We start from the raw sequence: 27,592 nt of genomic DNA, 5'->3' as shown, positions 1-27,592 counted from the left end.
CCCACTGGCCTTGGGCTTCTACAAACCAGGGGCACGACGGTAAGGAAACTTCCACCACAGGCAAACAGGTTAACTAACCCATCAGCTGGCGGTGTGCGATCAGTACTGCCCGAAGGCAGGGACCAGTTCACTAGCTGGTGACAATCACAATGTTGAGAGGTCCGAGAAGAGCGGGGGAAACTCCTCAGCCCCTGGAAAGGCTTCTGTGCCTCACACTGCGGTGGAACCGTGTGGTTTGACACCATCCCATTACAGCCATCTTTTTCCCTCTAATTCGGGTCATAACGGATGCAAAGTCCTCCTCTGTAATGAGGAACCATTTGCCGAGGTAAAAAACAACCCATCTAAAAGCCGATATATTCTCCCCCACCTTCACCCAGTTATAAATCCCCGTTCCGAATTTCAGCTTGCACTTGAGAACACGTCTCTTTTGTCCTGCCTGACTTTACTGCAGAAAAGGCTCCTTTTGCCTCCCATTTCTGCACTGGGTGCCATCTTTAATGATGATGTATGGGTGTCCTTTTCCTCAGCAGTGCTGTGGGGAGGGGGTCAAACATGTGACACCGCCAGCATGTGTATCAACAGCAAATTATAAACCGTGTCAATCCAAGTTAATGCAAAGCTGTAATCCTCTTTAACAAGAGATCAAATCAGTGCCATGAGTTATGTTCATTCTGTAATCTGATAAGAAATAGAGTGAGCCTCTAATAAAAGAGTAATGAGAGCCCTTAATGATGCTGTTAAAAGGTAGCGCCAGTTAAAATATTGCTGTTGTTCCAGCTGATTAGATCACTGTTGCATATTTGCACAATCTTGTTTTACCTGTCAGAATAACCTGAGTTGTCTTGGGAGATAAAGGTGTTTGGACCAAACATCTGTGTCCTTAAAGAATGTCTCTCCTGCAAGTTACCGTCCTCCAGAGGTGAAATAATGATGTTCATCAAACTTAGCAGTAATTTGATATTACACCTTTTTTTAAAGTGTCTGTGTTTAGTCTCTGTTCCACACACACGTACAGTGCAAAGATCTGAAGATCTATATATCAAAGCTGATGGAGATATAACAAAACCAAAATCCACACACAGCTCTTCCCAGGAACACAGACTTCGCCTGACCTTGCCACAACTAGGCTGTTTATGGGATCCATTCCTGCAGATACAGCAACACCGCACGTACCCAAAATATGCTCACTTGCCTATGGACCCGCAGGCCTTCAGCAGGCATCTTTAGCCTCAGTCTGCCCATACAGAACACATCTACCTAGCATAGGAGCTTTCTGCAAGTGCACAGATGTCTGATCTCCTAAAAATATGTGGCTGTTCAGAGCTAGACCAGCTGAAGGTGACTGTACAGAAGATCTGGGTTCAACTGCAGCTCTAGCCCAGACCTGCTGTGTCACCTTTGGCAAGTCCGAGCTCTAGACTCATGGATTTCTCAAATGCCTTTGGAGATACTGGCTATCATTTCTCTGTGCCTCATTTCCCAAAGTGTAAACCAGAGAAGACCGGCGCCTTCCCAACTCTGTTGCACATGGTGGTACTGAAGGATGCTTCTATTAAAAATGAGACTACGGCTAGATACTGAAGGAATGGGATCGGCACAGTACCCTACGTCATGGAAGATGCAAAAAGGGTATTTCAAGGGAAGTCCAAGAAGTGGCACACACATGATGCCACCCTCAAACCTAGGTGAAATCACAACCAACGCTGTTCTAATCCTGGGTAACTCCTGTCTCCCCTGGAGAACCACCGGAGCACACTCATATTCAAGTTTTAGCCTTCAGGTTCCTTGTCTTAGGGCAGGCCTGTATACATAGCAATGACCTTGGACCGATCAGAAAAACCTTGGCCCAAGAGTACAATAAATGTATTTAAGTCTATAAACATATCCCCCAAGATAACCATAAAAATCACTTTCCAGTGTATGTTTTAAAATACTACCAAAGAGGGGTTAAAATAGAGGAGGGCTCAAGGCCACCAGTGTCCCACACATTACAACATAATATATGTGAGCGCAAGGTTAAACAGCCATGCCCATGCGTAGGGTGCATGAAAAACTGGCAAGTGGAAGATTAATTGCCTGCACGAATGCTATTATTCCAACCAGCAGCAAGAATAAGAAAGAAAGTGGCAGTGATGTTGACAAAGGCAGTTATTATACTTGTATGTTTCTTTTCTCAAATTCAAGCTGTAAAACAATTCTGGAGTGACTGTTCATCCACTTCTCTACACGTGCTCAGGCTGCTGCTCCTCACACATCTGCTCTTTGTTTCCCCAGCCAGTGGCAGTTGCAGGCGATAAACTTGACGTGCCAGATCCTCAGAAGCCCTGGTCTTCCCACAGCCGTGACACCACCCCTGGACCTCCAGGTGAGTGCCAGCACTTCATTGCACTATTTTAAGGTCTATCTGCACAGCCAGAGTAGTGTAAAATGGCTTAAACGTACAGGAGAATCAGGCCCCAAATGCATTCCTGTACATATTAAATATACAGAAAAGAGCAAGGTATTACAGTGATACACAGACTCGCACCCTCAACAGCAACTCACAGCAAGCAAAGCAAGACAACAGTCACAGACTACTCCCCTCTGCTTTTGCCCCAGTGACAAAGGGCTCATGCAGTTCATCGCAGGGAGCGAGGACTTGGCACAGCCAAGAAAGAACCAGAATCACACCACCACTCGTGCCCCCCGGACCCTGTGCCATCCGCCCAAGCTTCTACCCATCCACAGCTGCACATACTTGTTTATTTACTGGCATTTTCCAAGTATATACCTGCCACCGTAGCCACTGGTAGAACTTAAGGGGAATGGCCTCCCAGCTCTGTGTCTACAACCCTTTTTTATATACAGCTCACTGACACTTCAAAATTTCTCATACTACAACACAGAGCGCCCCGTTGTTCAGACGTGTATTTATTTTGGGGTCATGCCTTTTAAGTGCCTGACCGGAAAAAAAAAATGGCTCAGAGCACAATCACATCACTGTGAAGTGTATACTTGCATTTTCAATCTAGTAATTCATACTTGCAAACAATAAAATTACCTTCTTCTGTCACAAAGGAAAGCTGTTATCATTACTGCTTCCCTCTCATGCGTACAGGCTCGGTCCTTTCTTTTTAATTCACCTGCAGTTTAAAGCAGATGTTGAATTCTTCTTGCCTTGTCCAGTACATCTGTGGCTGCTTGAGAGGTATTATGGCCCATGGCAAGTGCAGGGGCATTTTCAACTGAGATGTGATGTGACCCCTAAAGAGTGGTTATGATTTTAAAAAAAAACAAAAAAACAAAAAAACAAAAAAACAACCAACTGATAGCAGCAGATATCTTTGTTTTGGGAGAGCTGAACCAAAACATCTATAGAGGCCTAACTTTCAGACACTGGCCACTCCAGTATTTTGAATACGTTTTACGTCTGGATGCAAACACAAATGCTGCAAACTACAGAGGAAAGGAAGGAAGCTAAGCTAAGTAATGCCCAGTTTTCAGTGTGCAAAGCAAGAATGCCCACCTAAATGTGGAAGGGCTGCTGCAAAGAGGTGTCCTTTGCTTGCAAAGAGGAAGCAAGAATCTGTTCCTAAAGCCCACACGGAATAGGACAAGAAGTAATGGGCCTAAATTACAGCGGAGAGAAATCTAAGCTCAACATTAGGACTAAACAATGGCAAAGCACATCCCGTGGGGAGGAAGCTGCAGAGAAACTGCTTAAGGAGGACTGTAATGCCTGCAATAGGCAAAGGCAAGGCATATTCTTTGTATTACAAGTAACCAGCAGGCATTTTGGCAACAGCAAGGAAAGCTTAGGCTTCTATTTGTGTATCTGTCTCTTGTCTGAGAGAAAAAGCTTCCTACGTATGTTAAAAAATGAAATACTACTACTCTTACTAAACCATTGTTTTTTACAGTCACTTCTCAACAGCAGTCCTCCAATGCACCGAAGAGAAATCAGGAGTCTCAGAAACACAGAGCGACCTGCTCAAGGTCATCCACAAAGCCGCTGGCAGAACAGGAACAGAACCTGCCCAGCCTGATCCCGGCGTTGCCCCATCCACACCCAGGGTTTGCCTGAAAGCCTGGTCTTGGCAGAACGGGATACAGCTGCCCACACGATACGACCCTCAGGCACACTTGCTGGTGTGTGAACACATCAACCAACAGCCTCACTCTAGACGGCTAAACCAACATCAGGAGATAAGTGACTAAAATGCCATTAACAGAAAGTATGGCGGGCCTCCAAAGTGACTAATAAACTTAATGTAAGAAATAAGTTCCCGCAGTCAGACAATAAGCAGCAGCAGCTGCTGCCACGCTGCTGCCACCAAAGAATCAGTGAAACATGCAAGCGATGTAATAACCCGCTCAATGTGGAGAAAACCCCCAGGAGACATTTTCAGTAAACCAAATGTCAAACACTCTGTCCCTACCACAATGATAACTATGTCGACACAGCATAACGTAGATAGCATCCTATTAGCTGGAATAGCTTCTGAGGGTCAGCCAGACCCCGTGCAGTTTGTGGTGGACTCAAGGTGCCTCCCGAGAAGCGAGGGGAATAAGGGTTATGAAGATGGCAGCCAGATGAAGTCTAGCTGAGGCCCAAGAAGGCTATTGTGCAGAACAACTCCATCGTCCCAGCTGTTCCGATGCACTTCACGTCTGCATTGACTTGCTGGCGGATTTTGGCTTACAGAATGTATTTTCTATGCAACTTTTGGAATACAAGTGAGTGCGGTGGACTGTGAAGGAGGAGGCAATGTCACCTCTGGGGACACCAAACACAGTATAACTCCCAGATTATTAGGAGCAGTCCCGCTTTTTTTTTTTTTACCTTCCTCCCCCTCACGCACACCCCATGCAAGCTAAGCTTGCCTTCATTCTGGGGACAGAGCAGAGGGCTGTATGCCTGCCTAACCTGCAGGACAGTTCCATATGTGGTATGCACAAAAACATGACAGACACCCTAACCTCATTCAAAATTCTCAAAGCATAAGTAGTAACCAGTCAACTGGACATAATACTAAGATAGAGAAATATCAGACTCATGCATATTATTAATGAATGTGGTATGAATTGGTTCTTCCTATAAACACATATGCCACCTCCTAATCATCCTCAGACAGAAAGATGTGGGGAGTGAGCAGCGTGTCCCAGAACCATTTCTATGGAATGGTATGACTCTACCAGATATGTATGTATCCTGCCCCACGTTTTATTCAGGATTATCCAAAACAGCAAAGACATCAATTCCATTCAGGTAAGGAGGTTGGGAAACTTAGCAGCTAGGAAGCACAGACAGTTGCTAGCTCAAGCCCTGCATATCAGAAAGAAAAATGTACTTGATTTACTTGCCAAACAGGTGAAAGTGTCCAAGCCACTTCTGCCCCTCTCTTCCTGTGATCCAGGTAAGGAGGTGGAAGAACTGACTACTTTATATGGGTGGAGGCAGAGCTTTCACCCTACACATGCAACACATATTTTTGTGGTGAGAGATCTAGACAATATTCAGAAATCAGACCAGTTTTCTCACTTGAAAAAAAAGAAAAAGAGTAAAGAAACTATGAAAAAGATGCATAATGAAACAGCACGGGTCTTATTATGGACACAAAACATCTTTTTTTTGTGCCAGTTTACTGGAGAGCTCTCATCCAGAAGTCTGTGCAATACCCCAAAAGGCAACAGCCTAAGAACAGCAGGTATTTGGTTTCCATCTCGCAAACAGACAAATGACACCTCTCTCACACTAAGCACAAACATGTTCCACAACCCAGGGGAAAGATGTTTCTCAAGCCTTCCACATCCATTCACTGGAAAAATTATTCCACCTCCTTCCCACAAAAAGCTCAGCATTTCAAGATATAGCATATATGTAGAAAAACTATCTAGTAATCGTGCACAAAACTTTACTGATATTTTCTATTTTAATTAGCATATTAAAACGTTATAGTCTCAAAATAAAATTCTTCACTCTTTAAATAGACAAATACAAGCATTTAGGTCTTGAGTGAATCTTCACTGAACTATTCCAGTTATTAAGCGATCTAAGAAAATGCATACTAAACATAATTTAAATCAGTTGCCACTTCTGTTAAAAGACAAAGTCTTTCTACGTTTTGATTATACTGAAGACACCAGATAACTTAGTTGTCTATTTCCAAAATAATTCCACAAAACTAGATTTCAAAATTGGAGGCATTTTAAGCAGGAATCAAAATGCAGGTACTGAGATTTATGAAAATTTCTTGTTTGGTGTCACAGTAATTACAGAGTGAAAGCTCAGCCAGACTGCCTGGACAGATGTGACCAAGACACCCAGGCTATGATGCCAGTGACAAATGGTTAACTGATAAAAAGAAATGGAGGGGGCGACAGACTGAAGAACAGGTCAATATCATGCTGTCATGAAGCCATTTGAGAAACATAATTAATCTATTACTCACCTGGCATCATCATTCATTGTACAGTGGTCAATAGGTGCCATGAAGCTCACCAGCTTGCTATGGACATGATACCTGAATAGTGCAGGAAATAAGCAGGCAGCACATTAGTAACTATTAATGAAAAGGAAACGCTGCTGCTTGAATAGAAACACAGCAGCCCCTGAAATGCAAAGCACCGTTTTTCCTGGTGACCAGTACCTAATGAGTCACTAGTTGTAGCTGGCTTTTCCCCCCCACTTCCCTCCTCCTCCTCCTTTCTTGTAACATGGACAATAATCAGATGATGCAATGAACTGAACAGCAAGAAAATCCTTTTTTATCACAGTTAGAATGTGGACATACAGCACCCATTAAATGTGTGCGAGTACATAATCAAGACTCCCAGAGAGACAACCCTGAAAACTCACAGACAGAGAAACAAGAACTTGTTTTCAGCCTTCCATTCAGCTGGCATCTTAATCACCTTCTGGAATTTGTGCCCAAAGAGCCCACTGCAGGCAGCAGAAGCGTCAGAGCATCAAACCTTCTCAAGCATCCATCTGCTATCAGTTTCTCCTTGCTCTGTGGTGTCTAGGGCCCTAAAGGATATAAAAATCCCACTCTGCTAGCTGTACTGTAGTTGGAAAGTCTTACCCTGAATAACTTACAAATGGAGCACATAAAAACAGCAAAGGAGACAGAAAAAAGGCGGGTGCAAAGAAGACATGGGGCGTATCCAAGGTGATACAGTGCTGCATCTGTCTGAGCTTCTGATCCACCAGAATATTTCTACAAGCTGTTCTGCACCTCCAGATATGGGATCCCCTCCCGCTTCCCACCCTGGGCTAGGAACTTGCAATAGATTTCATGACTTATATCCAAGGACCTGACATAAAATTTAAGAGAGTACTGAAAAACTCAGAATGAAAAGGTGGCTTTAAACCCTAGTGTCTAAGAGCAGGGGATTCCAAACCAATGGCTTTTGGTGTACACTACCACGCTGCCTACCCAGCTCTGAAATGTTTCATCCAAGCTGCTGCTATTTTTAGAGCTTGACAAATAGCAGGCAAAAGGATTCACAAGCATTTGCCCAGAATCACCTTTCCACTCTGTCACCTCTGCACTCCCTTTTGTTTGCTTATGCAGGAACATTCCCTCAAGGGGATTTTTAGCTCACGACACTATTTCAGAGTGGTTCTTCAGGCACAGCACACGCTCAACCTTACACGAGGGCTTCTCTGCACAATCAAGTCTTTGTCACTCGTAATGGAAGCAACTGCCCTGGTCTAACGCTGCGACGAGCGAGCCGGGGAAGAGCCGTAGCTGTGTGGGGCTAGTACTGCAACAAACAGGTCAACAACAGGCTGCACTACAAAACAGTTCACTTATGAGACATTACCAACTGATGGATTCATACAGATCAAAGAGCTTCTACAGGCACAGTCTGTGTAGCGGCAAAAGGACTAAGCAATTCAGATAAATTCTCTGACACGAGTTGTTTGTCCAAAACTAATATTACTGTCACATTTTTAAAATCAGGACTTTAAAAATCCCAGTCTAGCAGATATAAACCAGTTATTTTCATTCACAGAAAGACATCCCACATTGCAGCAGCACAGGACCAGAAATCACTGACATGAAAAAGAGGTGTAGACACATCACTCCTCCTCAAGAAAATTCTACCCTCTTTTAAAAGTACCTTCTTTTTAAAGGAAGATTCTACCTCAAGAAAAGGCATGTCTTAGTGAGGGATAGCAGAGTTCTAGGCACCAGGTTTCTTAAGCTCGACTGTGGAGTTTTTGGATGAGCTCACTTCCCCTCTCAGTGCTCAAATTTCCCTGTCTATGAAGGGGACAAGTACTCATGTCAAGTGGAAAATCGACTGCTTTTGAAAGCACTGGAAGATCCCCACACCCTACAATAAACTAGCACATTTCATCCAAACATGCTATAATATTGAAGGTTTGCTAAAGGACTGCTAAAAAGGAAGAATTACGGAGACAGAGGAAACAGTATTAAATACTTTGCTCTCCAGGATCTCAGAGTCCTTCATGAAAACCGAGCTAAGCACTGCTGCCCCAGTTTTAGAAAAGGAAAAAAAGAACAGAGGATAAGTGATCTGCTTGGGGTGACACTGCTTCTCTCAGTGGAAGAACCATCTCTTTAAAAACACCCATTTGGGCTCTACTGGGACTCTTCTGAAAAGATGGTGGAGCTTAACTACATGCTAATCCTAAACACAGACAATGACACTTTTTTATTGATATCTTCCCTGCAGGGTCACTGCAACTTTTATTTAAAGAAGAAAAAAAAGGCACCTAAGATCTAAGAGGCAATTGACTTGGTGAGATAGCTGATCTCTCAGGAATGCTGAAGCGCACAGATTGCACACAATGAGAGACTTCCCCATTATTCCTGGAGGTTTACGAGTCTGACTCAGTTGTGTGATGTTGTCAGTAGTTTTGACTGAATCATGAATATATCCAATTATGTGTGATGCTGACAGAGAAGAATATTGATAGTCAATAATTATAGGCTTTTCAGGCCAACAAAGTAGCTCTTCCCTCTTTCAATAAATTATCTTATGACATCTATCTTAAAAATTGCTATGCCAGGCCTGACCCAGACTGACTCCACTGACTTTCTATCAGATGCCATCTAAACTCACGATTTATAGTTTACTCACAAAAGGATGGTTAATGTTGCGGATTTTTCAGGAAGCTTTTCAGCATGCCTCCCTGCCACAAACACCTCCTCCACTACAAATCATGCAGTCATGCTAAACTCAGGGAGACTAATATATCTGCTTTGCAAAGGGAAAAAAACCAACACCTTGTTCTCTCCAGACTGTTTCCCTTTCCACCCTACCACGTGAAAGATTCTTACACTGAACACACAACAGGAGAGCTCAACCCAAATCAGTGGTCAGGATGTGAAATGCTTTGAAGCTAAAGAAAGCTGCGATGTGACTTACAAAAATAGAGAGATTAGACATCGAATTCCAATTGACAGTCAGTAGGGAAAGAGACATCTACCTCACCGAGGCATTTCTGCACATCTTCACCTAGAGCTCTTCCCACATTTTAATCAGCTAAATATATATTGCACAACAGGTGTTTATTGGCTTTCACTGGAAATTACGGCCCCAGATCACTTAGTGACACTTCAACACCTCTTGCCAGTGTTTTCTGAGACCAATGAACACTCTTGCCAAGACAGATCTGGGCAGCACTCACAGGCTGCATCCAACCAAGCCCTTATACTATGCTCAAAGAACATTAAGGTTCTCCAGTGGATGCCCCAGAGCATCCTTGCTCTAAAAGGCCTGAATAAGCCTACCACTGCACCCCAGAGCCAACCAGTGCAGCCAGACTTCCTTTGGTAAAATCAAGAACTTCTCTTTGCTTGCAGAAGCTTTCACCCACCGGATTCTCCTTCCTTTACTGGCTTTTCTGTCCACTTTCTTCTTTATTTTGCTTCGTAACTTCTGGATGGCCAGCCATTGCCTGAGGAATGCAAAACGACAGTTACACAACCTTTAGAGCCACTGGGAAATGAGCATTAGCTACACTGGGGTCTGAGGCACTTCCCAGCCCTTGCAACCACTGCATTGACACAAGCGAAGAAGATCAGAACCTCAGGAGAACAAGTACGAAACTTCAAGTGCCCGTGGTACTGCTTCACTCCACAGACATGGCACTGACTGCAGCCACGATGGGACACAGACCAGACCTGCTGATCCAGATGAGACATTGTGGTTCACTGAGAACATTCTACTCGCAGGGAAATCCATGGAGGCCACAAGGCTTGGCTCCATTTTTTATTCATCCTTGATTATTTTTTTTTTTTTTAAGAATCTTTACAATTAAAAAGAAAATCTTTGCAAAATATGAATGCTAAAACCTGTAAAAAATGCCTTTACAGGTACTGCTTTTTTGTTTCAGCCTTGATTACTAGAATGACTTCTGTTTTGCATATTGAAAGCCCATAACAGAATAGATGGTCTGCCACAGACTAAACTGATTCTTTAAGTGAGACAGGTTATGCTAACTTCAAGAACAGAATTACTGTGATGCAACAGACACCATGAATTTATTTCTTCCTTCAGTTTTGCAAATTATATTGAAGATTACAAGCAAGCATTTTCCCCCACCATCTCTGACTATCAAACCTGGCAAATCTAGCAAGCAGTCCTATATAATGCTCCAACTATTACTACACAAGGCTACAAAAGAAAGAAAAGCAATAAGCAATTTCAGAAAGTGCTGTCTGATGCCCAAATGTATTTAGAAGGGAAGACTCAACTTCTCAAACAGAACTTCATCAAGTCAAAGAAGTTTTCAGCGGGGAAAAACTTCTACTAGTTATAAATATTTTTTTTACAAAAATGAGCGTCATCTTACCTGATTTATACAAAGAAAACTCGACATCAGGGAAAAAAATCTAGCAAAATCCAATTACTGCAATCTTAATATAATCTTAATTACTGTAATCTATTTTATTGTTAAGTCAGATAAATGTACAATGTAATCACCACTTAAATGTAATTTTGTCTATATCATGTTAAATTATAGTGAATAGCTTTCCATAATATTCCAGACATACACAAAATAAATTTGACACATTGCACTAAAATTTGGGTAATATTTTACAAGGATAAAAGTTATTTCACCATCACAAAATTTCCTAATGCATTTTCTTCCCCTCCCCATACAGACACCCCCATAGCACTTTTTCAGTGGAGAGCCCCTACTTTAACATTTTCAGCCTTCCTCTGCTTTTACACTTTTCTAAATTATAGCCCCTGGCTATTTAAATGTACACTGTTCATTACGTGGTATTTGGAAGATTCTTTATTTTCTAACTAGAGAATTAAACAGAGAAATAAGAGCTTCCCTACATGGAATTATATTTTACTTCTGCATGCAGAAAATATTCTCTGATATTGTCTCAATTGTATAGCAGCTTTTCTTACAGCAGGGAGAAAGCATACGCAAGAATTGCTTTAACTGACCTCACAACAGAAGGTTTGATCCCCTGAAACAATGACAAATCAGAGCTCACAATGAGAAAAGGCCAAATTTCAGCAGCAGGCAGACACTTGTCTAGTGACCTAACAGACCCTCACTAGGGTTAAGACACCCCTCTGTGGATTCCCTATGTGCTGCATGGACCACTGACTCAGAAATATTCCAAGTCTGGAACAAGCCTTTGACAACTGGAAAGCATCTTCAGGGGTTCGTCGGCAAACCAGGGCTCGGCTAAAGGCTGGCAAACTCCCAGTCACACTTGTGATCCATAACCAAGCAATACGTTACAGCGAACGACTTTCTTGGCTCATCTCATACTGTTTTAATCATTTGTTATGCAATTTCTTACACCAGATGCTTTCTCCAGAGTCATTTAAAAATTTGCCCTCTACAATGAGCTGGACTGGAAGCCCTCAAGTAGTTTTGCACCTCTGAACCGGAATGCAGTGCTGGGGCGAAGTCAGTGATGTTACAGGCAGCTTCCTACTTACCTGCCCATTGCTACCTGGTCATTGGGGTCCAACGAAGTGGTTTTACGTTCTATAAGTTCTCGAAGGAGCTAGAAGAAAGACAGCAATCCCATTTAGAAGTACAGTAAAGACAGGTTAATGCAAACAGGCTCACAGGTTTCCCAGAATAGTTAAGAAATCAGCTGCCAGGCTCCCAAGGGAACATGTATGCCTCAATTTCTTGAAACTTCCTAGAAAACCCCAAGCCAAGAACAAAGGCTTTTTAACATTCCCTCTGCATGAAAGAGTTTTCCAAGGGAAAAAGCTGACAGCTATGCTAAAAGTTTAAGTAGATCATGCCCCTCTTCCAAAAAGGTCCCCATAGAATATGTGACTGGACCATAACACTGAAGGCCACCACAAAGAGTTTCTGTATGTAATTTCAGATGGAACTAGTAGTAGTATAGTCTTCCCTTCAACCCATCATGGTTTGTTTAGGTGACACGTCACATCATGTCATTCATCTGATGAGAATCTAAAAGGTTATGCAGAGCCAGAGGGGCACAGTTTAGCAGCACCGTGGCACAAGAAGCTCCACACGGGCAAAGCATACAAACGGCCTTAAGTGTAAGAGCGCTGCAAAGCCTCCTCTGGGACTGTCAGAGGGGCCAAGCGCTCGGCAGCTGCTGGTCCCAGGAGCCCAGAGCAAAGTGTACAATCCCACAGCGGGCAAAGAAGTGACAGGCTTGGGGGGATGTGAGCAGCTGAGCTTCAGCTCATGTTTCAGAGGCTGGTACTGTACCTTGGGCTCTGGAAAGATAAAAAAGGCCTGAACGTTCACAGGCTGCTGTGTGCACTGCTCCCATGGGCAAGAGATGCTGCACAGGCAGATCTGCAGTAAGACCTCAGCCCCCCAGGTCTCACCCCACACTTCGTGCAGGGAGGGCAGGTGGAAACAAACATTTCACCAGACAGAAGTCAAGCATTGCTGGGCAGTAACGCTCGCTCTGAGGAACAGCACAGCAAAACAATTTTTATAGCTAGAGCAGGAATGCTCAAGTAGGCTTTTCTATTTCTTTTCATGTCCTGAGGGCTGGGTTTTGTCCTTTTTGTTTCCTGCAGCCAAAGAATATTGTGAACAGCCTTCTTGGCTACTTGACTGGTGCTATATGTTTATCACCACTCACTGTAAATTGTACGTGCTGTGCCTTGGGTATTAGCCAACATATTAACACAAAGAACAGAAATAACCCCTCCAAAACAGAGGGACACAGGCTGCTTTTTAGATGCTGACATTTCACTGACGAGTGAAGTTACTGTCTCGGCTCAGAAAGCACCCAAAACAGACCCACCTGGAAGCCAGAGAGTCCAGGCAATCCCACAAAGAAGCCAGAGAAGAAAGGATGAAAGATGCTTCTCCTCCACCCTACACTTTTGCTTAGGCAGGGACTAGACTGTAATGGTCAGTTGAGGTACAGTAATGGTCATGGAAAGCAGGGCTTGGAGAGCAGCCATGGTCTTCACCTGGCCCAAGACAGCACGTACAGTGGAGGCAAGAGGACAAGAAAGAAGCTCCACATCCCCCTCGCAGCCGGGGGCGTGGAGGGAAATACCAACTCAAGTGAGACGATGGCATTTCTGAGCACAGCTTGGCTCCAGTCTGCCCCTGTGCTCAGAGCAGCAGGCCCTCAGAGGCTTCCTGGGCACGGACGCTGCCCCACGAAGCACAGCTGATGACAGAATTGTCCCGGGCACAGTGCTATGTGAGAAACTCACTGAGCCCCATGGTTTCTGATCACTGAAGTACACTACCGGAGTGAGGGAGGGGAAAGGCGTGCACCCCACAAAAGAAAAATGCCATAAAGGTAGATAGGTATCTTTTTATGAGCCTTTTTTATTTTCAAATAAGAGATGCTGAAGCAACAGAGAAAATATTTATACCTGTCCACATCTTTCCTCTCCTCCAAGGCATACATCGTAACACACACACACACAAAAAGAGTGATTCAAGCATAATTAAAAACCCATTGTGACTTTTTTTTCTATTTGCTTATTTTTTGAGATTATTACTGCAGCAATTACATTTAGAAATTCCAGGAAGAGAGGCCACTGGTTTATTATCACTAGAAAACAGCAAGCTACTTCTCTGCCCTGTTTATCTGATTGATTCCCAACATCTTTCTGGCACACAATCTATCAGTTTATCTCTCCTACTTCATCACAGTCACTTCTGGCAGCTAAATACAAGATCCAAATCCAGTGTTACACAGACATACGACACAGTAAACCTATGTAACACCACCACTCTGTAAACAGCTGCCCTTAAGGCTAAGCAGAAATGGGATCTTGGTTTCTAGTCAATATTCTGTCAAAAGCAAGGTGGGAGGGAGGGTTTTAACAGCAGCGAGAAATGGTGCAGCAAGGTTTTAGTGGTTTCTTCCTGTACTGGCAATAAGGTGTGTTTACTGTCACCTCTTATCTTGCCTCCTTGGCACAATGCGCAGCAAAAAACTGCTGAGTAGTAATGGCAGAGGCTAAGGCATGAGGAGACAGCAATGCACAGATGTCCCATGCTCTCAGAACACTAAGCAGCAAGACATTTTCAGCAGGACTTGCTCTTCCTGGTAGCCTACCAAATCCAAAGACTGGTAAACTAAGGAGCGCTGCCAAGATCTTACAACTACGTCCACGCTGGTTAGAACAAGATGCGTTTCTGGGGCAGATTCCCAGTGTTGCACCTAGGGAGTGGGCAGGATCTTGTTGGACAGGATCACTCTCCTTTTGGCAAGGCAGCATTTCCTGCAATGGCTGTGAAGGGCGAGGGGTTGAACTGCGTGCTGCTTAGCAGGGCAACAGCAGGGATCCCATTATTTGCTGGGGGGCATATCCTCTCCTCTGTGAGCAAAATTAGCAGGGAAAAGCTTTGTGCAGCAGTAGGAGACTAAACCCTACCCACAGCCATCTCCTTGGCACTAACTAGGCCACCAGCCGATCAGCCATTAGTTGAGGCAGAGACGGTTTTGTTGACCTTGGGGCTGACAGTGAAATGTTCTTTCAGTGCCACATCAACCGGAGGACTGGGGATGCTGCTGGGGAGAGGAGAGGGAGACAGAAATAGGGGGAAGTGGAAAAAAAGCAGGAACAAGAGGGAAATTAGGAAATAGAGGGGAAAAAAGGCTGCAAAGCTTCTTACAACATCTAAATAGTGTACATCTTAAAGCTGAAGTTATAAATCATGCTAACAATGGTTACTAAAATAAAAGTGGATGTAGCCAGAGGCTACAACTGAAAAAGTCAGTCTAGACCTGCCTCGCTGCCTTTGGTCTTTAAGGATTTGATTAGTTTTTCCGCTTTCTAGTTCAGAGTCTTGCATTCAGCCCATGCTCCAGAGCCAGCTAGGGCTCACGATACAGAATGAATGATAAATTCATTTACTGAATAAAGCAACAGTGTTTTCACAGCACAAGACTTTAAACACTTCCGAAGCTGCAATATTTCATTAAGCTTGGCGATTCTGTTTAAAATTTATTAGTCAAAACAGAAAACTCTCATCAGACCCCATATATTCCATTAGGAGTGATATATGGTGTCTCCCAATGTCTAATTATTAACTAGGAAGTGTAAGTAAATCACTATCAGCATTAAGCCCTGATGTGTGAAGACAAGAGTTTGAGTTAGGCAATTTCAGCATCAAAAGGCTTTGATTTGAAACGTATCCTTTTTTGCTTTCCCTCCTTCACCTCTTCACATCTTCCCTGAACTTCAAAAACCTAAGCTCAGTCTCCCATGTAAGCAAACACAACTGCCTACCTGCAACGAAGTGCAACCACGTCCAGCAGTCTGCAGCTCAACTACCGACTCCAAGCTGCTCTTACCAAAAGCTGGAACCAGCAGGACAAAGGACGTGCAAAGCGGACAACGGGCAGCAGAAAGCAGGAGATAACGTCTGTATCACCCGCCTTTGGAAGGCAGTGGCGATGCTCGCCAAGAGTGCTCCCATGCACACATCTTTATGAACTCAGAAAAGCTTTGCTATTAAAACCAACCCAATCAGAGTCCCTGGTCAAAACCAGGAGCTACCAACCACACAAGTAAAGAAGCGCACACAGAGGTCACGTGGTTTGCCAAGGCCCACAAGCCTTGTTTGCGGAGGGCCGGGAGCAGGCAGGAACTGACTCTGCCTCCTGTGTCCTGAGCATGTGAGCAAGCCTAAAATCTGCAACCACTAGCAAAGAGTACGGCAGTGTTCCCGCAGAACATGTCTGAAGGCAGGAGCTTCAAAATCGGTTAGTATTCACCTGCCTTTGCTGACACCAGAGCCATTGTTAAAATTCACACTGGAGTCAATGATGTGTGCTTTCTAAAGAATTCACCTTAAAAGGACTCCCTCTTGACGCTAGTTAAAGAGATGCACACAAAGTGCACTGTACAAAATCAGAGGGATTTAGAAATGTCATCAGGGTGTTGTTCAAGGGTAATAGAGATTCATTTCTCATTTTAGAGGTCAATTTTCATTTTAGAGGTTAGGTCTCATTTTCATGCACTATCTATCAGTGTTTCTAATACTACAGTTGCTGACCTTTCTGATTTGCAGACCCCTAAGAATTTCCAGTTGAGACAAAGAGCTAAGTATAAGCGAAATAAGCCTCATGACAAAAGGCTTGCTCTTCTTAGACCTCACAGATCAATTCAAATTAATACCTCGCAAAAGTTGATCTATAGTGTATCACAGGAAACAGTTGAGTTTACAAAGCTTAGAAATACAATCGGAACAAAAGCAACACTTTTCCGATGTTATTAAAATCTTCAGAAAAGCCAGTAAAGGCACGGGTCATTTCTGCTACACAGCATCAAAGCCACCTACTCTCTCTTGCAAGTGGCACTGCTGCCTTTGAATTCACCGAGTCAGGTATGCGGAGGTGAGACGCAGTCTCAGCCCGGCCATCGTGCTGGCTGCTGTATGGGGAAGTCAAAGCAGTTGTACAGGGCTCCCTGCACCAACAGTAATACCAAACAAGGGTCTACCAATGTTCATTTTAGAACAACCGTGCAGAACAATGGAAAAGCAGAACTTCGTACTGCTTCTGCCACCTTAGTCATTCACTGAAAGCAACAGAAACAGAAAAAAGTTGGATAATCTGTGGATTCTGAAACAATGAGAAAAACAGGAGAAACTCCGACTTCAGCTTTACCAGCAGCTGCTAACCTTTACTAGAACACTCTGTCACTCCTTGGCTAAAAAAATACTCACTTTATTAGTGAGGAACTCTAAAATATTTGCAAATTGCTTATATAGACTTTTCTAGCTACATGTGTGTTTGTTACTAGAGATAGTAAACAAACTACTGTGGTACAAATGTCTGCTAACGGCGCTCCACTATCTTTTAACACAGAATCCTTTCAAAAGCCCAGGCAAATTCCCTTCACCCTGGCTCACAGAGCCGCAACATGACATGTCACATTGAAAAAATGTGTTATCTTTTAATAGGTTAAAAAGCGGTTATTTTTTAACAAAATCACTGTAGGAAACAAGGAGAGAGAAGCGAAGTACAACAACAGTCCAAGTAAAGAAGACTACAAACCCCAAATGCTTTTCCTCTTCCCTGGTGAAAATGCAAAGTCACTCCTGAACAGAAAGTTGACAAAGCTGCATTTCATCCATGCAATTTCAATACTTTCTAATTTAATCTTTTTCTCCTTTAGCCTTTGGAGAGACATGATAAATCACATGAATTTTCCCATCTTTTTCATATTTATATACGATACAATTATTTAAAACAGCGTAAATTATGAAAAGGTTGTTTCTAGTCCAGGACTCGCTCAGCATACATTTTACAGTGCATTCTGCCCCAACGCAGAAACAAACCATTCCTCTTCCTCTTTCAAGCTCCCACACAGCAGCAGCATAACACCATTTGGATTTCTAGCAACACCAGAGAAAACTTAAGACTGCAGCTCAAATATTATTTTTAAATCCCCTGAAACACTTTTTAAAAATTTCGTTTTCTGCAATCTACTTATAATGTAAAAACCTAAACTGCAAGATGAAATCACTGGACAGTCTCCTTTTAAAAAACATTTTATGAAAATTCAGTTTTGTATAAAACAGGCATTGACTTGCGTATTTTCTAATAACCCATTAAAAGAAGTTTCAAATCAAGCTTTAAAACGTGTTATTAACCATCTACCCAGCCATTTGAAAGATACATGCCTGTGATAAGAGTATTGTATTGCCATTAACCTGTGGGATGGTTCGAGACATCTCTTATTCACACAAAACTCTAAATGCATCTAATTAAAGCCACAAGATCAGCTGTCCATATTAATCACTCACTAGTTTAATTAAGGTAAACCAGCTTGTCAGAAAGCCAGGCTTCTCTCTATTCTTCACCATTATCGACTTTTAATAGTTCACTGGATTAGTAATTACTTGTTTATGGCATTATCAAATACCTGGCAGAGAAAAACCATAGCAGTGCCCAGGAAACTGCTTTAGGTGACTCTTGCCTGGGACATGAGGAGAAATTGACCCTACCAAGTAAAGTTTTCTAAAAAGCCACACAGTGCGATTTAGACACAAGTACGACTCAGAGGAGAAACAATCAGAGCTAGAACTATCTTAACAAGAGATTCAGACTTGCAAGTTTATTTTGCGGCTACTCTGATTAAAGCAGGCATTCTGAGCACTAAGCTAGGAAAAAGGAAGTTTGTGAGATTCCTCACTCGCTTGTAAAAACGGTATCTGTCACAAGAGAGGGCAGGCACATACAATGCCAGTCCACAGGGGACAACAATAAAGTTACAAGTCCTACAATTAAGCAACATCTTCTACAAAATCAGCCTCTTTCCTAAGTAATGAGGGTATAGATAAAGAAGGTAGCAAGCCTCTTCCTTGCTATTCAAGCGCACTCACCTTGGGAGTAGATCCCAGACAGCACCAGTTCAACACAACGCAGCGGCTGAGGGATGACAATCCTGTTCAGCCTACGGGCGGTCCTGCCTGGCAAACTGCTGCCAGCTCTCCCTGAAGTCCTTAGCATTCCGTTGGATGTTCCCCATCCACTTTGGCTCTGCTCAGCTTCTGAAGTTGTGGTGATCCCAGACAAGACTGATGATTGCGGGTTGTTATAAAATGCAATCACACACCACATAACCAAAATTGGGGAGGAGGGAGCAGGAGCAGGAGCATGGAGGAAAAAAGGGATTATGTATATTCCTAATTCTCCTTAGGCATACCTGCTGCCATCAATGATGAACATTTGTTCTGGGAAGAGCTGCTACCAGTGGAACGCTTAGCATATGAACGCTAACCTAATTCCTGTTGGAAATAAACCAATTTCCACTCTCTCTTTTACTAGAGGAGTATTTCAACCTAATAATAAAATCTCCACTGTAGCATGTCAGACCAGCAGCTCTCTGGTAGCAGGCTGGAATTTTAAGTCTTAATGCTGCAACATCAGCTGTAATGAATTCTACGTAAATATGACTTCTAAAAATAAAAAGCCTTTTTCTTCCCTTAAAACCACGTATGAAGGAGAGTCTAAAAGAAAAGGAAATGAGGTCTAGCCTCTTGCTGCTGTCAGTAATGAGGATCTTTCTGAAACAATTTAACTATTCCCACCCAGTGCAACCCACATAAAAATATTTCACTTGCATTATTCAGCTCAACTTTACATTACCATTCAACACAGGCCACAATAAAAATTATAACTGCTTATAAAACAAGTGAAGAATACGAGAAAAGGCAAAGTGGGATGAACAGACTGAGCAGAGTTAAATACTGAATCACTGTAAAACTCCACCAGCCACACAAGGTGAATTCCATTGAATACCAAGACCTGGACAAGAAAATTGTTTTTCCACAGGAAAAACAGATTAATGGAAGAGTTTTCCATAGATATTATAATCTATAACAAAATAGCATATCTACTTATTCTTTTATCAGTAACTTGTGCATATTCATCAGATCTTGTTCCTTTTTACTTGCTTAATTTCATACTGAAATATACAAGAAGTTGGTTTCCAATGTCCTCCCTTATCTGAATGTTCACCTTTATTTTGATTACTGCTGGTGGTTTAATAAACTAAACATTTTAAAATGTTATTGAGAAAAATGAAAGCGATACTAAAAAAAGTCTGGATCTAAATTTAAATACAAAGAAAAAAGCACCCATCAAAACGTACACATGCACTTTGCAGTAAGTATTATGCACAGAACAGAGGTCAGAGTTCCTGAGCAACCTCAGCTCCAACAACCAGGGACGTTGCTGCTGATTACTACTGAAGAACCAGTTCCCTTTCCACATTTTCTTTATATATGTACATCCACACACGCAATCATACACGCACACAAAAGCACTGCACAGTTATGACCCATCTGAAAGAACACACATTCACCGTATTGTCAGTGCTCTATTGTAATGCACTCTAGCCTTTCTGAATGCAACGTTCAGCTTCAGCTTACCACCCTGACAAATACAGGAAAGCACTTTATGAAACCAATTTAATTGGGAGGTGACAGAAAACATACAGCCATTTTCTTTAGCCTTATCACTGAATTGGCTTCAGCTCCAATCTCTGCCAAATCCCACTCAACAGAAGACATTAACCAGGTCAGCAGAACAGGTGCTGCGCTGTGTCTGGCAAGGGGCTGGCATCCCCACAATTACTTGCACACAATGAAGCAGTAATCTTTACAGATCATCTCTCCCAAGAAGCATATTGGAGACAGGAGGAGAGGAGAAGGGTGGAAGGGAAGGAGGGAGGGAAGGAGGGATGGATATAAAAAAAAAAAAAAAAAAAAAAAAAAAGGCAAGAAAGGAAAATGAATGTGTAGCTGCCTTGCGGCTCAGCAGATGTCTGTGTGTGATGTACGAGGCTAGGATAAGCTGTCGTAGCCCGCTGCCAAAGAGTGGTAAGTGATTAAAGCCTCCACCAGGCTAAGCACCATATTTAGAGTCTATGGGGTTTCGAAAGTTGCACCCATTCCTTGCTGTGCTGCCAGATGTTGTTGGCTGGTCCTGCTCCTATTCACTGTGCGCAGGAGGCAGCAGTTGGTACAGCAAGGAATGCAATCTGGAATGTTTCCGGAGGTGCTGTACATTAAACCGGTGTCACCCATCCTTCACCTCTACTGAATGCTGAAACAACTCCAATTTGCTGCCACTTCCCTCTTGGGAAATGGCCAAGATACAGTTGTGCCTGGCAGACCCATTTGTTTTACTCAGGTGATTCTCTTCCCTCAATGACCTCTATTAGTTTAAGTTTTAATTTAGATTAACCCCAGCACCCCAATTAACCAGTGAGGGGAAAAGCTAAGCTGTGACTAGTCATATTTCTGAAATCACGATTTATCGAAGTTAAAGTTATTAGAAGGAAAGACGGGCCATTCATCTATTGCTATTTTTCTTTTAAAAATTTAACATTTCATGGCCAATAAGCACGTACTCTGCACAGGTCCACAGACTGTCAATCACAGCTGTTTCTCCTTGACCACTTCACAATTCTGTTACACTAACTTAATTTCTTCTGTGTTCTTAGGGTTCATTTGGCCCCCGTGTTCCACCTCAGTGTTACTTCACTGCCTTACAGATTTGGTCTCTTCCACCACTGCTGGCAACAGACACTCGCTGATCATCATTTTAAAGCCTACACAGATGAATCTGGCACCTTCACCTGCCCAAGGGATGCTGCTCAATTCACAGCAATACTAGCAGAGATGCTCTTACAACAAAGACACAGCCTGGAGAGGAGCTAGCTTGGAATACTATCCTGGCTTCTGGGGTACACTGCCTTGAGTAGATCCCTCGCTAACATTAAATATTCAAGTTGCCCTAATTCTGCACTAGGTGAGGTCTACTGCAAAAATTCTCCTGGACATCTACAACAGTAGGGCTGGAAACATGTTGAAAACCTCCTTGTAGAGGAAAAAACCCAGCAGTGGTAAGGTTTTATGTATTTCCTATCCATAAAACACAGATAAGAATTACAAATTTCAAGTATCTTTTTATTCACCTTTAGTCCTGGCTCTGCAGAGGAAACCCCAAATTTTCAAAGTATTCTAATGCTTCTGGTTGGACCAGTTATCAGAGTAGTCACATGGCAACACCTCTCTTCCACTGCCCCAGCACTTTACTAGCCACCCCAGTAACTATTCAGATCAGAAATTTCTGCTTTTCTAATGCTATAACGATATTTGTTTAGTCCTAAAGTTAAAGCTCTATGTGGATCATCAAAGCAAAACTAGGGTTTTGTGTGCTGGGGAAGGACTTACAGTGAATCATACTCCTCAATATATGCCAATTTAAGTATTTCATAAAGCTGTCACTGTCATTTATTAAATAAATTACAAACACAAGGCTTCCCTAAGCTGCAGCCTCCATGCACTGAGTGCAGATTCCTTGTTTCTAAGAATTTTGCAAATAAAAAGAATAACTGGCTTAAATCCAGGCTGGCACAACTCCAAGAAAAGTGCTAGAGAAGCCCTGCAGCTTTTTCATTCAGTAGGTAGATGAGATGATGGAGGCTGAGATGAGAGTAACTCAGGTGCTTTTGAGAATCTACTAGAATCGGTTTTCATAATGGGACTCTGCCCACAGAGAACAGTCACCTTTAGAGAATTCAATAATTTTTCTCTTGTGTAGCAATGTTCACCAGCAAGAACAACAGGCACAGCCCTTAACCTAGAGCCCGGACTCACTCAAGTACAGCAGTACCAGTAACAGCAGTAAAATTTACATCCACAACACGAGTTTAAGCTCACATAGGCCTATATCGAAAGTTGTAAGCAAAGTCCTCTGAGGCATCTATAGAGACCTGGGATGTTAGAACAGGTAACCGAGTTTCACTGGTAAGAGAAATTTAGAGCACAGAACCAACCGCATTAGCTCCGTAAGTATTAAAAACCGACTGGAGCCATAATTCCAACACAGGTTTACCATCACCTACCTGGTGATAAAAGTCATCATCATCAAATATCTCCTCATCTATGTCCTTCAGGTGCCTGTTGGAATCTGACTGAGGGAGGACTTCCTAGAAGCACAAAGGAAACACCAAAAGCTCGTATGTGCGTATTTCTATCTCTAGCTGATGACACCATGTGCAGCAGCTTGTAAACACATTTGAAGATATGAAGGAATGGAGAAAAACTCCCAACATAACAAGCTTTTAAGGATCAGGAATACATTTAAAGGCAAGGCAGAAATGCTGCCAATGCCAAAATAGATTTATGATACCTTTACTGGGAAATAAATAGGACTGTGCAAAGACTTTCTGGCAAAATACTACAGATATTTTTAATGTAATGGCAAAAATACATCCTGCAAGTGCAGTGATTCTAAATGATCTCTCAGAATTGAGTATTTCTTCATTCTTAAATACTAAATTAATAACAGACTTCCTACTAACATATTCTGTAGGTTACATGCAGTATGATTTTAGAAGTGACCTTCTGGGTTAAAATTTCTAAACTCCAGAGTAAAAACAAAGTTTTGTTGCCGCTACCTCAAAAAGCGGATTTAGTGAGCATCACTTCCTACAGCACAAGAGGGGCACAATCACAGACCAAACCTTGTTTTCCCCTGTCAAGAACTGGCACAGGAAATAACACAAACACCATAAAACTGGAATTAGAATGTCTACATCTTTTTCTTAGCCATTACATTACAGGAATCAACACTCAGACATCTCCTTCATAAATCTCTCACAAACAAGAATATTACCTGCTAAAGACTCAAGCTAACTGTTTTGCAGAGAGTTTCACTGCTGCTACAGAGTGAGTTATATAAACAAAATACCCTTACCGAATTTTCAGGCACAGGTTCAGGGACCGGATGAGATTCCTGTTCCTTCTTTCCCAGCACTGTATACACTGATCGCTTGGTCTGTGTCCGCCGTAGTAATCTCTCTTTGTCCATCATAATATGATCAATCTGAGTCAAGATTGAACGCTCAAAGGCACTGAAACCCTGCAACAACATTAACTAGTGTCAGATAATGCAGAAAGCTTTTCCTCGAGGCAGCAATGTTCCTCTATCTTTCCATGTCAGTGGATAAGCAGACAGCATTCCAAGAGGAGGGGGTATGGGCTTCGTTGCAGGGATTTCTGCTAGGATTTTTTATTTGTTTCTCCCTCTTGCTCCCTTCCCAACCTGAGGCAACCTGATCCTTGGCTTAATAAAATGCCTTTGCTGTTCTGGTTCAGATTAACTTCTCAATGATTAATACTAACTCACAGATGTTAGGAGACCCTGGATCTTCGGGTGAAATGATTACCCATTGTATTAAAGCGTACACTTCATGGAGGAGGAGAGCCACAGAAGCCCCTAGTTCTGTTATAAAACACAAACAGCTTGTTGATCAGCAATAGTGGCATTTTCATAGGGCTTACTTGGTGCTGGAGACTGGCTATGATGAGATGTCTGGCTGGGAGAACATCAATACTATCCAAGAGTTTTTCCCAAAACTTGGAAACCATTTGTCTCTGAAAATTTTTCCCTGTCCATCTGCTCAAAACAAAAGATAGCAGGCTTATGCCTTTGAAATTTGAGGGCTCAGCTCCTTTCCAACCGTTAAGTTTTCCCCAACTTTAAGTTGGGGAAAAGTGCGTAACTGTGTATTTCTTACTGCTGTAACTCTCAGCTTAACTCGGAACTGCCACAATAGGAAACTTTCAAATCAACTTGTTCCACACACCTCTGCTAAACAATAAGCATGTCAGCACACACACACAAAGACTTGCCTTTCCCACTTTTCCAGATGCCAGCTTTGTCTTGTCATCCCACTTCTGCAAGACGTTGTTCCGGTATGTCCTTAAGTCCGCATACCGCTTGGCTATGAATTCTGGGTAGTCCTCGAACTTTAGCTTTCGTTTTGGGAGACTGCTCCTCTTCTCCTGGGTCTTCTCCACTTGCTCTTCATCACTACTGCTAGGGATTTCATCATCACTAGAACAAAAACATGCAGACTAAACACCCTACACCACTCTAAGGCAGTATGTCTTTACAGCCCCTCCACTACCACCCATGCTTTTTTCCACACCACAGGGATATTTAGACCCATGGTTTAGCCCCTTCTCTGTTATCAGAAAGACTACAAAACAGACTTCCCACACTGGCAGAACTAATTCAGATGGTCATTTGTGCAGATACAGCAGCAACTGACCAGCAGAACAGCAGAGAGGCTGCACATTGTCCTGTTTGTGGGAGAGTTGGAGGCTTCTTCAGTCTCAGATTCAGCTTCAGAAACATCTTATTTTGTGTCTTATTTTGTATTTACCTCTCAGGTTTTGATTGCTTTCCATCTACCAGATGCCTCGTGCCTGGGTATTGATAAAGCAGCTCATCCTGAAGTTCCACTAATACTTTCAGCAACCCCTCTATGGCTTTACAACCTGCAGAACAAGAGACACACGTGACAATTTCCCACTGATCCTTGCTTCTGATGAAGACTTAGCTTTGTAGTGCTTAGTTTCTCTTCTTGAATCTGAATTTCTGCCTCAGCTTCTGCATGTCCCATTAACTGTTTTTCTCTGATCAGTTAGAAATGTGGTTTTATCTTCAAGCTGATTTATAGCTGTTAATGTCAAACCACAACGCTGGGAAAGAACACTTCTTGCCTAAAAAGGGAGGAGAGGAGGCAGGACTGCCTTCTAAACATCTGCCTGGCTGCACATGGGGAGTACACCGATCTAATGTTTCATCAACAAACATTCAGACTGCAAAGCCTACAGGATTGACATACTGAAGAAGCACTATGTGCAGAAGCGTCTAATGACACACATATGACAACAACCTTTTTTGCCGACTCACTCATTTCTCTCCTGTGTTAAGTTCTACAGCAGAGGCCAGCCTCAGCTCAATAATACAGAGCAACACAAGGGAAAATCTATATACCTACACCCAGTCTAAACTCGACCTCTGACTTTTCTGTCTTGTACACAATGTGCATGTTATAGGGAGCGGAAAGAGGGAAGGCAAGAAGAAAAAACAAACTCCTGCAGGGCTGTGACTACCGCTGGTTTCTACACCACTGTGCTTACCACACAGGAGGTATAAGAAATTAGATTGTAAATAAAATCAAATGTAGCAAGATCTGATCTATGGAGGAAACTTAAACAATGACCTGGCAAGTTTAATGAGAAGATTCTGATCAGAAAAGCAGAACTGCAGGCCCAGAGATCCTTAGAAAGAGAGAAAGTGAAGAAAAAATTGGGGTAGAGAGGTGTACAAAACGATCAGTACGTGAAGGTTAGTTTTACAGGCATGAGGAGTTGCTTTCCAGGGTATTTGCAGATACAAATCCTGAATGTATATCTGATGCTGTGCATCCAAAGGCTTTCACAGCTGACCATTTTCCGGTACCTGTGCAGATGCAGAGAAAACAATCTCTGTTCCAATGATCCTATGTTCTCCAAGGACACACAGTTGCAGCTGACTGTGGGAGGGGTTAACTGCACACTGTTGCAGCATCTGTTCTTTAAAAATACTTCTTTTGTGGCAACCAACAAGCCTCCCCGCAGAACGCTCTGATATAAAACAAGTGTTTGTCTAGGCCTACACAAAGTCTCCCTTTGTACATTGCTACACATCAATCACAGGGTCAGCTCTCACAGGTAAAATGCTTAGTGTGCTTCTACCCAAAAACCTAAACTGAACTTTACACAGGTTAATTTATATTTACCTGACACTGGCGTAATGCCTTCTGCTTTTACAAAGAGGCACCGCAGAAAGAAGAAATGCGCTGCTTGGATAAATGTAGCACACCACTTAAGGATCTGTTTTCTTTGCAGGATACATTCAGGCCAGCTTGGCTTCCCTCCCACCCACCCAGAGCGAGCGTCCTCACAGGGCAGCTGTACCTTGCGCTGACAGAGCACCTGGATTTGTTCCGAGGGCAGGAGGAGCACTGTGGTGCTGCGATGTTCCCCAGAGCTTCCCCTGGTACCTCTGCGGCCAGTTCCTCCACTGACATGAAGTCTGTGGGGCTGCTCTGCTTAACTCCCAAACCTGTTTCTTTCTTTGTAGTTAGCATAAAAGAATGGAGAGGACTTTTCACCACCTGATTTTTTTTCTTCATTTGTTTTTTTTAATGGAGGACACTGAGATCATGGGTGGGGTGAACAGCAAATCTTCATCAGCCAAAGACAGTGCAAGCAGAAATCAGCCCAGAGCTCAGAGGTCTCAATCTCCCGCATGTTACCACTGTGATATTGCTCAGTTGTCACCATCTTCAGATAAATTACGGCCTGACCTCAGTAACAGGAATGTCAAGGAGAAGATGTTTTAAAATTTTTGTTGCGCGTCAGCTGTTGGACCCCTCCTCCCCCAGCCCGCAGTTCATTATAGATATGTTCTGACAACTCTTCTATATAAACCTATTAACGGATTAGGTTTGCTGTACTTGTAAAACAGTCGTGTGTTAACATCAAAACAATTCCAAGAGACAAACAGACAAAAGCCCTTAAAAATGCATTTGTTGTATGTGTCTGCAGCTAAAGTGTCACTTGCAAAAGGAACGTGCCCCCACCCTAGCCTGAGTGCACAGCTTACAACAGCAAAATCTTTCCCACTGCCTGTAACACAGCTAAATGTCCCCAGAGCTTCTGAAACTGTTTATTTTCTACCCGCTGCCTACCCTCCAGCAGCAGTGCTAATGCACCCCAGGCGGCTTTGATCCTGTCAATTACAACTGGAGTAGCACT

At 42.9% G+C, this 27,592-nt stretch overlaps 1 protein-coding gene across 1 annotated transcript in view; it reads right to left on the bottom strand.

Moving 5' to 3' along the window:
• Window positions 1-27,592, bottom strand: part of AATF (apoptosis antagonizing transcription factor) — a 55,641-nt gene that overhangs the window by 9,552 nt on the left and 18,497 nt on the right. Inside the window, exons 5-11 of the mRNA XM_055720403.1 lie at window positions 25,168-25,282; window positions 24,632-24,836; window positions 23,694-23,858; window positions 22,840-22,923; window positions 11,935-12,002; window positions 9,839-9,919; window positions 6,435-6,506 (exon numbers count right to left, since the gene is read on the bottom strand). Coding sequence (XP_055576378.1) covers window positions 6,435-6,506; window positions 9,839-9,919; window positions 11,935-12,002; window positions 22,840-22,923; window positions 23,694-23,858; window positions 24,632-24,836; window positions 25,168-25,282 — 790 coding nt within the window. The remainder of the gene's footprint in view (window positions 1-6,434; window positions 6,507-9,838; window positions 9,920-11,934; window positions 12,003-22,839; window positions 22,924-23,693; window positions 23,859-24,631; window positions 24,837-25,167; window positions 25,283-27,592) is intronic.

Source organism: Falco cherrug, chromosome 1 (genome assembly GCF_023634085.1).
Source record: "Falco cherrug isolate bFalChe1 chromosome 1, bFalChe1.pri, whole genome shotgun sequence".
Lineage (NCBI taxonomy): Eukaryota > Metazoa > Chordata > Aves > Falconiformes > Falconidae > Falco > Falco cherrug.
This window is presented reverse-complemented; position numbering and strand designations above follow the sequence as displayed.